Source organism: Cannabis sativa, chromosome 8, assembly GCF_029168945.1.
Source record: "Cannabis sativa cultivar Pink pepper isolate KNU-18-1 chromosome 8, ASM2916894v1, whole genome shotgun sequence".
NCBI lineage: Eukaryota > Viridiplantae > Streptophyta > Magnoliopsida > Rosales > Cannabaceae > Cannabis > Cannabis sativa.
In genome coordinates this window covers 33,261,744-33,280,114 of record NC_083608.1, presented here as the reverse complement: position 1 = coordinate 33,280,114, position 18,371 = coordinate 33,261,744, and the positions used below count along the sequence as shown (strand labels likewise).

The 18,371-nt window shown below is 33.7% G+C and overlaps 1 protein-coding gene across 1 annotated transcript; it reads right to left on the bottom strand.

Annotated features, from left to right (window-relative positions):
- Positions 1 to 4,828: 4,828 nt before the first annotated feature.
- On the bottom strand, positions 4,829 to 6,900 carry LOC115700491 (fasciclin-like arabinogalactan protein 2). The gene is made up of 2 exons (XM_030628034.2): positions 6,239 to 6,900; positions 4,829 to 5,690 (listed from the first exon to the last, which is right to left on the bottom strand). Exons 1-2 carry the CDS (start codon positions 6,743 to 6,745, stop codon positions 5,031 to 5,033), a joined length of 1,167 nt encoding a protein of 388 aa, XP_030483894.1. The 5' UTR covers positions 6,746 to 6,900; the 3' UTR covers positions 4,829 to 5,030.
- Between the last annotated feature and the right edge of the window lie 11,471 nt (positions 6,901 to 18,371).

Sequence of the window (18,371 nt, the reverse complement as noted above, 5' to 3'; positions counted from 1 at the left end):
ATTTTTTTAAATGTATATCAATATAATATCGATAGATTATCAATGGTTTATCGATAATTTTTGTTAATATATATTCTTTTAGAATATATTATGTATGTCGATCGAATGTCGACCATTTGTCGACAACTTTTATGCATTATTTGATTTATAAAATTGACAATTTTTCAACATGTTGTTGATTTTTTTTTAAAAAAAAAATTATTGTATTTTGTTATTTTTTAATTGAGATAATATTGACAGAATGTTGATACGATGTCGATATTTTGTTGACAATTTTCTATGAGAGGGCATCTTTGATTTATTAAAGAATTTTTATTTGGCAATGGTTTATCTATATTTTGCCCATTATTTTTTGATGGTGTGCTTAACGTATGCTTTTGTTATATATTTTTTCAAATGGTTTCATGACTCATAGTTCTAGCATCTGATCATTTCATTGGCCACGTGACATATAGAGGCTTTGGTATTTTTGTAAAAATTAAGATGCAGTATGAGGAGTACAATTTGAATGAGACAATAAAAGCAAGCAGTTTCGGTCATTTTTGGAATGTCATACCCCTCACATTTTCTTTGGTGTTATTTCATCAAGTAATGTTGCACAAGATAAAGGTTGATGTTGAGAAGGCAAAAGAGATGCAATTTTACATTGCCCAGAAGGAGCTCAGATTTGGAGTGGTTGAGTTTGTACTTATTACAAGCCTAAACTTCACCTCAGGGCCAACAAAAGAGGAGAAGACTACGCAGGTTGCCTGCTCGGAGTCAGACCAATTGATCAATAAATATTTCAACTGGTCTGATAGTATGAAGATAGAAACACTCCAAGAGATGTTTTCAAATTGTTAGAACCCGGAAGACGTGTACATGCTTGGCTTATGCATGTTTATTGAGGTAGTGCTAATGGGTCATGAGGCTAACACTTAAATTACGCTCGACATATTTAGATATGTTAAAGATCTCAAGTTTTTCTTCTAGATTTCTTGGGAGAAGTACACATTCACTAGACTTATGCAATCCTTTCAAAAAGACATGTTATAACAGAAGGCAAACTACGAGAAGAAGCTAAATTTGGAAGTTCAGCATGAGTACAGATACACAGCTTTATGGCTTTGCACCTGCAGTACAATATTGGGCCTATGAGGCTATTTTAGAGGTTGGGAAGAGGTATGGCACGAATCATGAAATTTAATTTCTAAAGATACTTAGCTGGACGGGATAGGGTGAGATAGGAAAGAAGGATCTCAGTCCATTATTTTTGAGACAGGTATGATTATCTTTTATGTTTAGAGTAATTACTCAAGAGAAATTCTTCTAATAAATTATAAATTATTTTTCTCTTATCTTTTTTATATCTTAAATAGAAACTTGAAGTGATGAAGGGGCTATTTCCTTGCCCAGATGAGGAGGAGTATGTGAGGATCATCACTTATGATGGTGTGCAGATCCCGATTGAGGTTTGTGTGGATGCCCCCAAGACCCAGCTGTTCTCAGAAACCAAGCAAAAAAAAAAGCAGTGAAACATGTAAAAAATGCTCGTATGAACGAGGTAGAGACTCATGTACCATTTGTTTTACCTTTTTTTTTTATATGATTATTGTTTGTCATTAGTTATGATTACTTGATTAGTTATAATTTACATAATAATGCATAGCAAAGCAAGCACACAAAGAAAAGAAGGCATAAATTATATTAAATTCAGGAGCCAATTACACTCACTAATACCACTCTCCACCCACAAATATATCCAGCTTTTTGAATAAATACAAATTATATTCGAAAACTGGGGGAGCAGTGGCATGGCAGTGTCATGCCTAAAAAAATACCATATATATAAAATAATTACAAAAACCGGCACCCAAGTTATCACTTTAAAAACCACCTACATAGAAAAATGCTCCAATTGATGGAAGGCTTTACGCATGGCAGTCCATCCTCGTTGGTTGAGGGATGTAGGAGGACGTATAATCTCGAAAACAACTCGAGGTGATTCTTGAGGAAAGGATAAGTGCCAAAGGTGGCACTGGTTCAATACGAGAGGAAGCATGAGTCCCCAAGCCAAGGAAAACATGCTCAAACCAGGGACAACTGCAGACCTCTGAAAAGGGCAATGGGGGAATGGGGACAGGCTCAAAGTCTCGGAAGCTCAAAAAAGGATTTAAAGACAAGAAAGCAGGATCCTGAGGCTGCAAGTCTGAAAAAATATTAGAAGAAGAAGGATTATCCCTTGGGGGTTGACGTGTTTAGTCTTTTAGCAAGAAGGCTATGTCTGCAGAAGAAAGTTCCTTAAGAACAATAAGAGCCCCTGAAACAAAAATTCTCAAAGCACTTTTAAGAGTGGCAAGGTTCTTGGCTTCACTACTTATTTATAGCCAAGAACGTTAACCAACATGCACTAAGGAAAGGTGCCACGATTTTGTACACAAAAAGCCCTAGATCAATTAAGACAGTGACACGTGTCAACTAATTATACACTCCTCAAATCTCGAGAAACTCTAAAAGCATATATGTCTTTCCAGTTTTTAAGGTATCTTTCAAGTTTTCAATAAAAAAAAAATAAAAGTAATATAATGAATGATAAATATAAATAACACACTGAATGTCATTTATAAGGGAAGAGCGAAGGTCTCAGTAGGCAAAAGAAAACAGGTAATATGTGGTGATAGGCACGCGATAATCATAATAAATTACACCAAAATTCAGCAAAAACAAAATATACACAATATAAGAGCCCCAGCTAAGGTAAGACTCCTTTTTTTTTAAAAAAAAAAAAGAAAGAGAAGAAACTAGGTAAAACAAACTAATTAAATTAAAAGTAAGATACAGTATGACCGACGTAACAAACCATAACAAGCAAAAGGGTGAAAAAAAGTAAAAAAAAAAAATGAACTAAGGAAAAACTAAAGCTGGTACATCAAGAACTAAAAATGCTCACGGTAAGGGTGATGCCAGCACAAAATGCATAGAGAGCTTGGGATCACGATGGAACCCCTCACCAGCCTTTTCTTACACTGACAACAACCAATATGAATACTAGGAGGATAGAAGGGGACCCCATCCCTTAAGCATTGCTCCATCCATCTTTTATTTGCTAGATGCTTGCGTTCCAAATCTTTGTGCCATTCATGATGATTCCTAGCTCGCAATTGACAGAGATCGCATCGACGTTCGGCACGCAGACGAAGAGCATGGAATTCAGCCAGAACATTGGCAGTAGAAGGAACATTTTGCCCTTCGTTCTCAAAGAAGTTCTGGAGCCATTCTTCATCAGAGGATGAGGACGTGTCATTAGGCCTAGCTTGATAGGCCCGCATCATCCTCCCAACAATGGCCTCACCACTAGGCCAGTTGCTGTATGAGAAGGTTTCAGGACAAGTAGGGGAGCGATTCCCAACATCAGAATGAAATTCATCTCCACTCGAGGATTGGGGAAGAGGGGAGCCTTGACAGTTTAACATCTCATATAAAAAGGATAGAAATATTAAGCAAGGAATTTGGAAGGAGAAATTTTTTAATACAAGTTATGAGAAAATGCACTTAAGTAAGTTCAAAAAAGAAGGGAAGGTGGGAAGGTGAAGCCACCAGTCACCGAGGCTTTAAATGTCGTTAATAAACCCCACTCCCACGAGAGAACAAGTGTTGAGTCACCTTGAGAGTTAATTGAGTAAGAAAAAATGATAATAATAGTAACATTAACATATAAATATAGTAATAACCAAGGCATCAGCCTAAGTGAGAATCATTACAAACCACATAAAAATAATTGTCTTAAATAGTACACCCTTTACTGAAATAAAAAAAAAATATAAGAAAATAAAAAAAAAAAATAGGAGGGGGAGATAAAAAGCAATCCTTAGGCGTCACCGACACCGTCGTTATCATCACTCGCCCCGTCCGAGTCAGAAGAAGTGTCTACAAGATCCTCATCCTTCTTGAACTCGACATACCTCTGGAAAAACTTCTTCAAGTCCCACGAAGCAGACTTACCCTCATTGAACTCAGAATAGAGTTTAAATACGGACTGATAACAACAATACGTTGTTGTATCTCTGCCGATATTTTTCTAACCATACAATTACCAGTACACTTATAGTGATTCCCAATACAAGAGTAAAAGTAGCAGCTAGAGAACTACCAATAACTACACTAATTAATGGAGTCATTGAGAGCTTTGATACAACAATAGAATACACAAACAGGAAAAAAGTGCAAAAAAATCACAATAATTTTGACACCTACTACTGAGAAGAAGTTAGTCGATAACTTTGTGGACTCATTGACAAAAAATGTAAGAATTCGTTAAACTCCTAGTTTCATAACAATTGCGTTGTAGTTTGTTTTTGGTTTTGTTAGCATCAATCTATACTCGAAAGTATCACTGACCAAATAATATTATTGTTAATCAATACTATAACTGTAATTGTGAATAACAATATGTTTTGGATTTAACAAAAATTGTATATTAAAATCATAATCATAAAAATAACATGTAAAACTTAGATAGTTTCTAATCTACTATTGATAGCAAATAAGATTATATTAAAATAGATTTTATATAGAGCATAAAATCCCAATATATTGGTCGAAGTGGGTTTTGATGGTGTTAAAAAAATAGAGTTTTTGAATGAAAAATTGAAGATGATAAGAAGAAAAAAATATTAAATTAGAAACTAAAAATAATAAGAAAAAAAAAAAAGGAGAGAAAAGGTAATGCAATTTGAAGTGAGACGCGTGGAGTATATATAAGTGATATTTTAGTAAATGAAAGTTGAAAACAAAATTATTACCTACACCTCATTAAAATTTTAAAAAAGAAAACAATATCATTATTATCCAAAGAAAATGTGGTCTATACATTTTTAATTTATATATAAGCAAAAGATTCTCTCAATACATGGAACGAGCCACCAATATTTATTCTCCACAAAAAGATATTAGAAAAAAAAAAAAAAAAAAAAGAATTCAAAGCCCCACCCAAGAAGAGCTCGTGTGTTTATGAACATTGTTGTCGTTAAAAACTAACGTACAGACATTAATCACATAAGCAAAAATCCCACGCACAAGCTCAAAAAGACCACAGCCATTCTCCCACCGTTTATCCCAACGGCACCATTATCGTCAGCCGTCTGATCATCAGAATCACCCTCTGGGGCATCGGCTTCTTCGTCGTCGGAGTCATCGCTACTGGATTTGGGCGAAGTGGCTTCAGTCGGCTTATACAGCTCCTTAGGCAACAAAACCTTATTCAGCTTATAAATAGCTAACGGCTCCTTGTCAATCAACGTCCCAGTAACCTTCGACGTTACCACCGTAGTCTCTAACGTCAAGTCTTCGCCGTCAGTTTGCACCGTGAAATCATATTTATTGGCACGGTCGGTAGCCAGCGTGTTAACGACTCCGTTATTTTGCTTAAGCATCTGGATGGATTGGTAAACGGGGATGCCGTGATATAACAGTAACGATACTTTTTTGGCAGTCGTTAAGTTTTTGTACTTTGGCATGAAACCTTTGACAACACCGTCTGTTGGACAAAACACCGTTAAGCCAGACTCAGTGTTGGACTGGTAAGTGGCGTCGGCTCCAGTGGCTATTAACAAGTCGGCGAAAGATTTGCAGCCTTGCTTTGACAATATAGTCGTTACGTTCAACTCGCTTGGTCCTGAAGTCGGCGCTTCGGCTTCGGCCGAACTCAACACCTGAATTTAATTAATTAATTTGATCAATCAAATGGTAAATGTTTAATTATTATGATATTAATTATATGTTATGAACTTGCTAAAAGGATCGATGCATTTAGCTCTTAAATCTCATCATATTTATACTTACCATAGTAATAACATGTTGGACAGTAATTAATAATAGCAAAAGTAAAATCTTAAAAAGCACATGGTCACGGCATCAGATGATCAGAACAGCTATATTTGAGGAATTTTAATTATAATTATGGTCAGAAAATATTATAATATAATACAAATTAATTTTTTTTTTTTATCTCTTTTTGTAGTTGTTGAAAAAAGACAAACTAAATCAATTTTGTTCTATATAATATTATACCTTAATTATTTCTCAATTATTACAAGCCTTTACAGTCTGTCCTCCAAACTCTAAAGACTTTGACTATTATCCTTAGTTTTGTAGTTTGTATTGTTACTTTAGCAAATTGAAATGACAGAATCTCATGTATATAATTTATGTATGTATGCATATCACATTAACAAAATATATGCAAATATATAATATTTACCTGACTGATTTCAATGACGGAGATATTGTATGGAATCTCCTTAATGGACTTGACAAAGTGAGAAGTGAGATGACCATCATTGTCCTCAACACCAAATCCGACCTTACCGCCCTTGAGGTCAGTGATGTTGACGAAGCCGGAGGTGCCTGGGGCGGCACCACTAGCTTGGAAGACACTGGAAGTCAAGGTGGAGCCCTTGCTGATCTGGTGGAGCTTCTTCGCACCAAAATAGTCAACAAGGACGTGGAGTGAGAGGATGTTGCGAATGGTGTATAGAGAATAGCCCTTTGAGATGAGAGATGACATTCCTGCATTGTCCACCGCCAGGACTGTGATGGTCAGCCGGCGGTTGATGTCGGCCGCCAGCCGAGTTCGGCTCAGGTACTGGTTGAAGGTCGACAATTCGGGGTGCTTGGCTAGGATTTTCGTGATGTTGTGGGCGTGGGATGTGGTTGCCACGAGGAAGAAGAAGAAGAGGAGGAGAAATTTTTGGTGATGATGAGGCATTTTGACGAACAGTACTGGGTGCTTAGTAGTTTTTAGTGGGTATATAAATGTTAATGGTGAAGATCATAAGAGCGGGTCGTGGTCTTATTTGTAGTCCTAATAATGGGAATTGCTTTTGGTTTATGACAGCTTGGATTTGGGTGGAGATGATGTGGGCATGTCTTTGAGGGTCCCTTTTCTATTACATTATTGGGTATTAATAATCTATTTGTAATAAAACTGAGTAATTTTATGTGTATATATTAGTAGTAATTAGCATTAATCTGACCCAAAATAAGAATAAGTACATAAAACAAATAAAATGATCAGTATGCTACATTAGTTTTGTTTTGTTTTAATTAGTTTGTTAATTTATTTGTTTCTGTCTTTACATTTCACCAATGCTAGTAAATAGGGTTTGAGTTTTTTGACACCACATAAAATTGTAAGAATTTGAAAATCACGAGTATGACTAGGCACAAAAAAAAAATGAGTTTGGGTACACGACATGATGCTACAAATTGGCATACGATATAACACAAAAAATATATGCTTAAGCACGACACAACACAAGAAGCATAAAAAGCACGCCACATAAGCATGAATAGACTAGCTCGAAAGACACTACATGCGACAAGCCATGACACGACATATTAAAAAACCCTAAAATTTATTATTAATAATAATAATAAATATATATTTATCAATGTTCAAATAATAAAAAAAAACTTAAATATAATATTGAATATATTATGATTCCATAATTTAAACTATTAAAACATGTAAAATTAAAATTATATATTAATTTATTTATAGAGTGTGATATAAAAAATTTAGTATTTATAAGTAAATATTAAAAAATTCTAATAATGCTAATTGTTATCCATGTTTCCGGTTGAGTGACACGTGACATGTTACAGATGTAATCGATCTGCGTGATCAGTGGCCCGAGCCTTCCAGCATGCGAAGGCCCAGTCCAAACCAGAGGCAGACCCCAGCCCTTCACACTTCCAGGAGCCTCGCCCTTTGAGATAAGATCTTCCCGCTCTCAGAAACCCTTTCAACCTTTCTAGGAGATGGAGCGAACAGAGCCCTCCGAAGAGTTAAGGAGGTGCATCCGGACGGGGAAGCCTAAGGTGCATCCAAAGGCCGCCATACGGTGACGTGGCTATTTTCTAATGCCTAGGCCCACCCCGTTAGATGTTGTCTGCTCTACCAGAACATGGTAATGCATGTACCGCAAGGGGATGTACACTTCTTTTTGTCCAACGGTGACTCTCTGATATTCTTGTCTACTGTAGCACCCGTGCGTGACACTTGTCCAAATCATATGGGTCCCCAACTGTATGGACGCCTCTGCCCAAAAGATATAGCATCTTTCCGTGGGCCTTAATGTCATGTATTTAATGTATTTATCCCAATAGTGAGCTCATTTTTGCACAAAAACCCTAGCAGGTCACAGGTATACTTGGACCCAAGTATAAGCCTATTTATACCCCTTTAACCCTTCATGTAAAGAGAACAAGAAAAAACACTTATGAGAAATATTCTTTAAGCTTTCTGCTTCACTAAGAAAAACTTAGAAGGGAAAATACTATAGCAAAAACTAGGGTTCTTCAAGCTCTAAATGTCAATATATCGACTTGTGGAGTAGGGTTCTTTAACGTCCGAACCACGCAAAAATCTCAATCTCAATCATTTAATCAATTGCTTAAATTTTTTAAGCTCTTACTTAATCTTGTTTCTGAAAATCTCAGTAAACACTAATATTTTTTGCATATGATTATTTGTAAAATATTGTTGAGAAGTTATATATAACTATAACTAAAGCTATAAAATATATATATATATATATATATATATAGTTTAGTAATGTAAAAAAAATTTGAAAAAGTAAAGCACTAATTCGAACCCAGATTTGAAAATGGACTTACGTGTTTAAGAAATACGAGCTGACACAAGTAAATCACGACACGAATCCGAACACGGTACGAAAATACTGGGCATGTGTTGTGCTAGGCGTAGCCTTTAAAAGTATTAACACGACACAACTTGTATTTTTTTGTGGCATGGCAAGATATCTGTATTTTGAAAAACACGAATAAATATATGATGGGTTAGCACAACACACTGTTAGAATTTGGGATAAAGTTGCACGGAGTTCCATCTCAATACTAATTTACAATGAAAAAACTAATCTATTTATTTTATATATGGTATTTTATAATACGAATTAATTCTTTCGCTAAAAAATTATATCACTAAACATGCAGATGGATAATATTAAATTTATGGGGATTAGATTCTCTTTTTACTCTACTTATCTTAAGAGAAGTTAATTAAAGGCCATTTAATTACAAAAACAGAAATAAGAAATCAGTAATTTACTAATTTTAAAAAAACTATTAGGCTGAATTTAATGTAACCTTGCAACAAGTAAAGCAGTTCCCAATTTATGCACATGAAGTGACAACAGTTCATCTCTTTTTTTTTTTTTTTTTTTAATAAAAGTGTCAGCGGCTTTATTAGTTACCACATTTACAGATAATATGAACAAAAAGAAAGAAATATCTCACAAGTAATGAACAAGATAGTCAATAGTATAAGTTAAGCTATAAAATGTTCCTTTCAAAAAAAAATTAAGCTATAAAATGTCATGTTTATAGATATTTTGCAAATTTAATTCACGTTTTGTTTCGTTATTCCTAACGTGCAACAACCGTAACAACATATATGAATATATATGCTCCATTAAATTTTTCCCCAAAAAAAAAAAAAAAAAAAAAAAAGAAATGGGGACCACCCAATTATATTATATAAATATATTAAAATAAAATAAAAAAAAAAAAAGGCTACATAGGAGCCATACCAAAAGAATCTGCATTCAACGTCCAACCCACTCTTATTTTCTTTAGTTTGTTTTTATGAATAAAAAATTTAAATTAGTTGGTACATAATTTTCTCTAGAGATTGTCATTAATTATTACAAACTTAATTGCCGACACTTGATACAAGTTAGTAAGACATATATAGAGAAAGACATTAAGAAATTATTAAGTAAGTGATCTTGCTCAAATTGGCTTTATCTTTTTCAAAAATAAAAGAAAATAAAAAATTGGCTTATCTTTAGTAGTGCTAAAGTGTGGTGGCCTGGACATTCTAATGGGTTTGTAAGTTGATTGTCTCTGTTTTAAGGGCAGTTGCCTTAATGATATATTCATTTCCTTCAATATATATATAATTACAAAACTATAATCTTGGAAAAAAAAAAAAAACAAGACTATAAAATGTGTTATTTAATATATAATATGTAGATAAGTAATTAACGTTCAATTCCAAGTTGGTCAAAAATGTTTTAACGTTCAATTCCAAGTTGGTTTGAATACATCATTAAATTTTATAAGTAATTAATTTTGGTACGCGATTTTATACATCGATTTAAGTTAGTATCTTTGTTTAATATGAGCGAATATAAACTATAATCAACTATAGTTAAAAATTAGAGGCCATTGGCTAAAGTCTTTGCCATATACAATAAACAAAAGATGATATTTTCAGATGCCCACTTACTTTCTACAACATATTGGAAAGAGAAATTGTTAATGGACATTTATACTATTTTTCTTCCGGAGAATCCTTAGAATTACCACTGCTTAGCTTTCAATTCGCCTTTGACTATCAAATGAAATGTGAATAACCCGTCTTCCTCTCCGGTACATATTTTTTTAGTATTTTTATAAGTTGTAATATTATCATGGTGTAATTTAATATTTAATTTTATTTATTTTAATTTATAATATTATAAATTATAAAACATAATTATTTTAATTTTATTAATTATAAAACATAATGTTAAAGTGTTAAGCACTTTAATATTCCATAGCAAATGGTCTATTAGAAATGGTCTTAATGATGTTTCATTTCTCCTACTTATAATTATATAAATATATATATTTTTAGCTAGGTGTGTATTTTGTCTCCAATTTTCAATTATATCTAGTGATTAAGTTCTAGGGTCTATGAACTGTCGGTAGCAATATAAATATACATATTTTTATATTTAATTAATTAATCTCTATATTGAATTAATTTATACTGTATTAAAAGAAGAAGAGTGTTAGGCAAATTCTCTTCTGCACTCTCTTTTAAACTCTCTTTCTTATTGAGTGACATATGTAACTTTCTAAAGTATGTTGAAAAATAGTTACAATTATACATTTTTTACTTTTTATTCATAATGAAAATGTGTTATCTTATTTACTTGTTTATTTTTTTTTTTTTGGACTATTTTATTACTTTTTCATATTTTTTTTACTAAATACTATGTACTACTATGCATCTTTCTTTTAATTTCTTTTTAAATAAATATGTAATATTTTATGTTATTATATAAAAATAAAAAAACACTAACTCTTTTTTTTTTTCAACAAAATTTACATCAGTTTTTCTTTTTCATAATGTATCATTCTTTAAATTATTGTATTTCATATTTGTTATATACATAAAGAAACAATAAAAGAAAAAAAAAATAAACTAATATAATTATGCCTAGTCAATACTTAATAGTATATGTTAGATCGATTTCTTTTTGTTTTATTTTTTTAAGTAAAAAAAAATTCTTTTCATGAATAAGCAAAAAAACTAATTGATTTAATATATATTATATATATACATATTTGATTAGAGAAAAATTTGAGAACAATTTAAAGGAATGTAAAAAAATAAAAACACATTTTTTTTTAAAAGAATGATACGAAGTAAAAAAAGAAAGAAAGAAAGAAAAATAATAAAAAAAAAAATTGGTGCAAAATTTATGAAAAAATATATTTTTCTATTTTTTATAAAGTAAATAGCCAATATTTATTATAAAAGAAATTAATAGAATTACATATTATCTATTAAAAAAACGAAATTTTAATTAAAAAAAATATAATTTAATTAAGTTATTTTATTATTAAAAAATAAACAAACAAGTAAATAGAATCAGACATTTTAATTATCAGTAAAAATAAATAAATTAATTATTAGTTTTAAAAAATAATAGTAAAAAAAAGTAAATGAGATGACTCATTTTAATTATCATTAATAAAAACTAAATGAGAGCATAATTGTAACTATTTTTAAACATAATTTAGAAAGTTACACATGCCACTTAGTTAGGAAGAGAGTGTAAAAAAGAGTGCAAAAGAGAGTTTTCCTAGCACTATACGACATGGAGTTTACACTACCGGGAAATGCCTTTGGTCATTACTAGTGGGCATGTCTATTTTTTAGTAGGGGTGAAAATCGGTCGGTTATGGTCGGTTTTTAAAATTTTATAACCGACCGGTCGGTTACGGTTTTTATTTTACGAAAACCGTAACCGACCGTTTAGAAATTATAACCGTATAAAACCGACCGTACGGTTTTTGGCGGTTTTCGGTTTGGCGGTTTTAGGCAGTTTTTGGCGGTTTTGGGCAGTTTTTGGCGGTTTTTGGCGGTTTTGACGGTTTTTTGGTTAAACTATTTTTTTATTTCAAGAACCGAAACCGACCGCCGTGTCAAAAAAACCGAAACCGAAACCGACTGCCAAATTCGGTGATGACGTGGAACCGAAAATTCGGTTACGGTCTGGTCGGTTTGATGGTCGGTTTCGGTTTTTCGATTTTTATGAACACCCCTATTTTTTAGCACGTGAATCAGTGAATGAATTCTAATCCACTTTCATTATAAATGGTACATATATTGCAATTATTTATAATTTTCATCCATTTAATCTAAGATATTAAAAATAACTTATTTCAGGTTCCATAAAATAAATTTTCCAAATAATTTGTATCATATGATTTTTTTTTTGGGTAAATTATTCAAAATTTTATCAAATCTTCAAAACATACTTTTCCAAGTGAAAACAAAAATAGAATTGTAAAATCCATTGAAACATACTTTTCCAAGTGAAATCTCCCTCTTTAATTTTTTTCCTCAAAGTATCCCTCAGTATAATCTATGCTTTGAAAATATGAACATATAATGAGTTGTTTTAAAATTTATTTTATGTACTTGTGTGAAATATATTATTTTAAAACTTAAGGTACTTTAACTTATTTAATTTTTTAAAAAAAATAGTAAAACAAAAATTGAATTATAATCTATGCACACCCAAAAAACAACTAAGGCAATCCTAACTATGGGGAAAAAAAGTTCGTCCCCTATAGGAAGAAAATACAATAGGAGAGGTTTCACTTTTTTCAGCCTCTATTGGTCGGGGCATTTCAATTTCTTGCATTCGAAAAATATATAATGTGATTTCTTAATATAACGGTCAACAATGTAGTTATAGTCACTAATTTTTTCTAAAAAATTAAATAATTTAAGACACAAAAAACAATGCATATTAAAAAAAAAAAATACTCGTGTAATACTGAATTTTTTAACTATATTTTCAATGTTGTAAATTTTTCAAAATTTTTAAGAGGAGAAAATAGAGACGCTCCTAATGATAAGATAAAAATAGTGATTTTACTATAATTTATATGTATGGTTGGTGACTCAACATGATCACATTCAAATAAAACATTTGTTTTTTTTCAATAGATTACAAAGGCAAAAATACAAAAATATTCAACAATAATATGATATATAGTTAGAATTTTGTTTTCAAAACCCACTCATCTTGATTTTTTCGATCCAGCCTGTTGATTCATTCTCAACTCATCGATCTCATGATGTAATAATAATATGCCTAAGGTTTTTCTCTGTCGAATTGTTGATAAATATATTATTGTCACTTTTAGTTTTCGTTTGTTTATTCGATAGATAGATCAACAAACAGTTATAAATTTGCAAACCTGTTTAATCGACAAATATTCAAAATCTAGCAAAACTCTGTCCTAAATCCTAATATATATATATAATTATATATATATTTGATTGATCAGAGATTAAGAAAAAAAAAATGATATATATTTAATATTTTGCTGATATTATTGCAACATTGTACTGCAGCAGAAATATTCTAACTTTGGAGAATATTTCGAGTACATGTGCATGCATTGTAGTTAAGTTACATTAATTAATATATATATAAATATTTAAGAGTGATTAATTAAAATACTTTACGTGTCCGAGTGAGAGAACCTTTCCAAAGAGCTGTTTAGAATATAGCTAAATGTTAAAGTGATAAAAAACTCTTCATGTAGTGGTTAGATTAAAAAGTGATGCTCAACGTCAATGTGTCATATGATTAAGTAGGGAAATTTGATTTTTCATGGTTAGTTACTATTGGTTAAAATTAATAATTTAGGGTTCGTTTCGTACGCTGTATAAGGGTTGTATTATATTAAATAATAAATAACACTATGTTTGGATAAAACAATGTATATTGTATTATTTAATACATAACAAATAGTCCGTATTAGCTTGTATTATAATATTTATAAAGGATTCGGCGTCAACACCAATCTCCGACCCGAACCCCAACTCGGGACACTGACCCGAACCCGAACCTGGGACTCGGACCTGGACCCAGACTCAGGCGCAGACCCAGACCCGGACCCGGCACCCGGGACCCGAGACCTGGAACGCGAGACCTGGGACCCGGGACCCAGACCTGAACTCAGACTCGGGACTCGAACCCGATCCCAGATCCGGATCCAGACCTGGACCCAAACCCGCGACCTGGACCCTAGACCCGAGACCAAGGACCTAGGACCCGCACCCGTAGTTGGAGTTGGGGTCGAGTGCATTGAAAATATATTAACTTTACACAATCTATTAATACAAGTCAATACCAAACATAATATTGTATTAAATAATACTAATACAATATTGTTGACCTCGCTTTTAGCCAACGACAACAAGTCTATTTTTATAAGCGATAAGTGATTTATAGCAATAAATATATGATAAAGCAATGTAAAGACACAAGAATTTTATAGAGGTTCAGCCCCGAGCTGTTCGGTAATAGCCTAATCCTCGTTATTTGTATTAACTTAAGATCAAGGAGAAAGATTCCTTTTCTTATAGCTCTTACAACAATATCTCTAAATGTATAATTCTTAGATAATATAGGATCAAGGAAAAATGACCAAACATTCTTTCTCTGCGAAGGGAGAGCGTGCCAAACAACCCTTAGGGTTAGTGCATTCAGATGTTTGCGGACCGCTGAATGTAAAAGCTAGAGGAGGTTATGAGTATTTCGTCACTTTCATTGACGATTTCTCTAGATACAGTTTTCTTTACCTAATGCAAAAGAAATCTGAAACGTTTGAAAAGTTTCAGGAATTTCATGCTTTGGCTCAAAACCAATTAGGTAAAACATTAAAGATCTTGCGAACTGATAGTGGTGGAGAATATATGGATATGCAGTTCAAAGATCATTTAACTGAACTTGGAATTGAATCCCAATATACTGCCCCAAGCACTCCACAGCAGAATGGAGTTGCAGAAAGAAGAAATCGCACTCTCTTGGAAATGGTTAGGTCTATGCTGAGTTATTCAACTCTGTCTACGTCCTTCTGGGGATATGCTATTCAAATGGCAAACAACATTTTAAATGTTGTACCATCTAAAGCAGTCCCTAAGACACTCGTCGAACTATGGAATGGTCGTACACCTAGTTTACGCCATTATAGGATTTGGGGGTGCCCTGCTCACGTCTTGAGAAAGAAAGAAGGCAAACTGGAATCGCGAACTAAAGTTTGCATGTTTGTCGAAAATTCTAAAGAGACTAGGGGTGGACTATTTTATAGTCACAAGGATAACAAAGTATTTGTTTCTACAAATGCTACTTTCCTTGAAGATAACTATATGAAAGACAACAAACCGAAAAGTGAAATTGTATTAGAGGAAATGCTCACAGATACTGTTCCTTCAAATGTACCATTGTAAAGACCGCTTAGTTTAATTTGGAAATTAGCAGTTAATCACGTTTATTTATGAAAATTATTTATAGCTATTTAAATAATTATTGTACTGTTATTATTGAATTCAAAGATGCATTTTTATGTTATGTAGTAGTTTTCATAATTTTGCATTTCGGTGCCCGGTATTTTGGAACTCGGTGTTTGGCTCAGTAAAATCACAACTTAGTATGTTAGTAGTTTGGGACGGTTTATTAGACATTGGGAATGTCGGGAATGGCCAGGAATTTAGAATTTCCCAAAAATACCCCTTTAGTGTTATTTATGTGGTTTTAGTGTGGAGGGGCAAAATGATCTTTTTGCCCCATTATTATTTTGTCTTCTAGTGATTTTAATAGTGGAAATATATGTTTTCTTGGTATTATATGTGGCTGAAATGATTAAGTGAAAACCCTTATTTTATTTTACAAAATTTCAATATTTCAAAGTTAGAAAAAAATTTGGAAAACACTCTCTCTTTTTCTCTCTCTCTCTCTCTCGGCTGGTTGTGTGTGTGCAAGAAGCTGGAATTTCCCTTTGATTTTCAAGCCCTTTCCCTTCCAATCTAAGTATTCTTCAAGCTTTGGTAAGGTCCCTAACCTCTTCCTCTTGTATTTTATGAAGAAAATGTTTAAAAGATGATTGTTGCATGTGAATTGTTGTGATACTTGCTGCTGTGTTTCATTGTTGTTTTCAAAGGTTTAATCTTGTTATTTTAAGTAGCTTAGAGTTAGTGTATGCATGATGTTTGCTTGGATTCAAGCTTTGAAGTTTTTAGCTCAAGAACATGAATTTTTAAAGAAATGTGATGAATCTGTTAATTGCTTGCTGTAGTTGGTTGCTTTCATTTTCAGAGGTTTAATTATGCATGATTAAGTAGGTTTAATCTGATTTGAATGCATGTTAGTTGATTTTAACCAAGTTTGAGTTTTGAAACTCAAAGCTTGGGCTTTAATGGTGATTTTTGATTCTGTGAGATCTAGGTGAGTTTGATGCTTTAGAATTGTTCTATAGGGTGTTTAGAACAGGTCTGGAAGGTTTGAGGTTGTTTGGATTAGAATTGAGCATTGTGTGAATTTTTGAAGTTCTGCCAGCGAGGAACCAGAATTCCGGTTGTGCATCCGGAATTCCGAATGGGGTTCTGAAATTTCCCAGAACCGGAATTCCGGTTGGGCAACCGGTCTACCGGTTGGGGAAAATTGAGGAACCCTAGTTTTCCTCGATTTTATGTTTTTAGGGGTATTGCCATGCTTTTTATCGATAGGGAAACTTTTAGTTCCTAGTTTAAGTCCCCGGGAAGTGATTTAGCGTATCACTTATAGTGTTGTGATTTTTATGGTTTAGGAGCCTGTAATCCGCCGCGCAGATAGTTCCAGTCAGGTTGACCGGCACACCTAAATTCGGAATCCAGGTAAGATTAGTATAACAGTATGCATATGTAGATTACATGTTTAGCGTGCATGTAGGAAGCCTGTTAGATTACATTAGATATGTATGTTGGCTTCGAACCATCCAACTGTGTCACGTCGGTACAGGCTAGAGTATGACCAAGAATGAGTATGACCGGTTCGACCGATTAGGCTGACACTGTATCACGTCGGTACAGGCTGGAGTATGACCAGCAGCCGGAGTATGACCGGTTCGACCGATTAGGCTGATACTTAGGTTGGTGGTTCCGTACTATTTGACGTATCACGTCGGTATAGGCTGGAGTATGACCAGCAGCCGGAGTATGACCGGTTCGACCGATCAGGCTGTTACTTGTCAATAGTACCGTCCCTATGAACGTTCAGAACTCAGTACCGTGTTGGACACGGCAGTTAGGGGGACTCAGTATCGTGTTGGACACGGCAGTTAGGGTTATGATCAGGGGTATGGGCGTCTAATCATGACCGGGATTTATGTATGAGTATTATTATGCTTTTCTTACTGAGTCTGTCGACTCACAGTGCTATGTTTATGTGTAGGTAAAGGCAAGGCTAGAGCTGATGGACCGTGAGCGAGCCGGTGAAGATTGTACATGTCGGGGCGGTTAGGCCTGGTGCGTACGATCATCGGGACAGCGAGACTATTTTTGTAACTAGTCGCTAGGCGACAATTATTTTGTATGAACAGTTAACTTTTGTAAATGGTTTTGTAATCGGGATCCCAAGTCTTTTGTATAAATATTTTACAAGTTTAATTAAAAAGCAAAAATTTTAATTAATCACGTTTTCCATAAACCTCGTTGATTAGCAACGAGCTGCACAGCAAGTTTAAAAATCACGTAATACGCCTATGTTAGTTAGGGTGTTACAATTTGGTATCAGAGCCGCCAGGTTGTCTTCCGAAGATCGTCACGACATGTACAATCATCATCAGCAGTTAGCTCGTTCCACGGTTCAGTAAGCCTTTATTGCTTTAGTAGTTTATTTATTTATTTATGAATAAGAAAAGCCTTATAGGAAGCATGTTAGTAGCCTGATAGTAGAATAGGCGCATGTTTCGTTTTTAATTTCCAAATTAAGCGGCATTAGTAAGCTCTCCTTGAATACGACCTGATATGCCAACTCCTGGTTTCGTAAGCGGTTCTGACTAGATGGACGCCAGGCGGACTACCAAGAGCCAGGGCAATTCAGTGGGGTCGAATCAAGGACAGGGAGCTCAGTTTCCCCCGCCAGTTAGGGGCCGAGGTAGAGGTCCCCGGGGCAGGGCTCGTGGTCGGGGTGATGAGAACCCGCCACAGGCTGCCCAGGCTCCCCCAGCCGATCAGGGAGCCCAGAATTGGG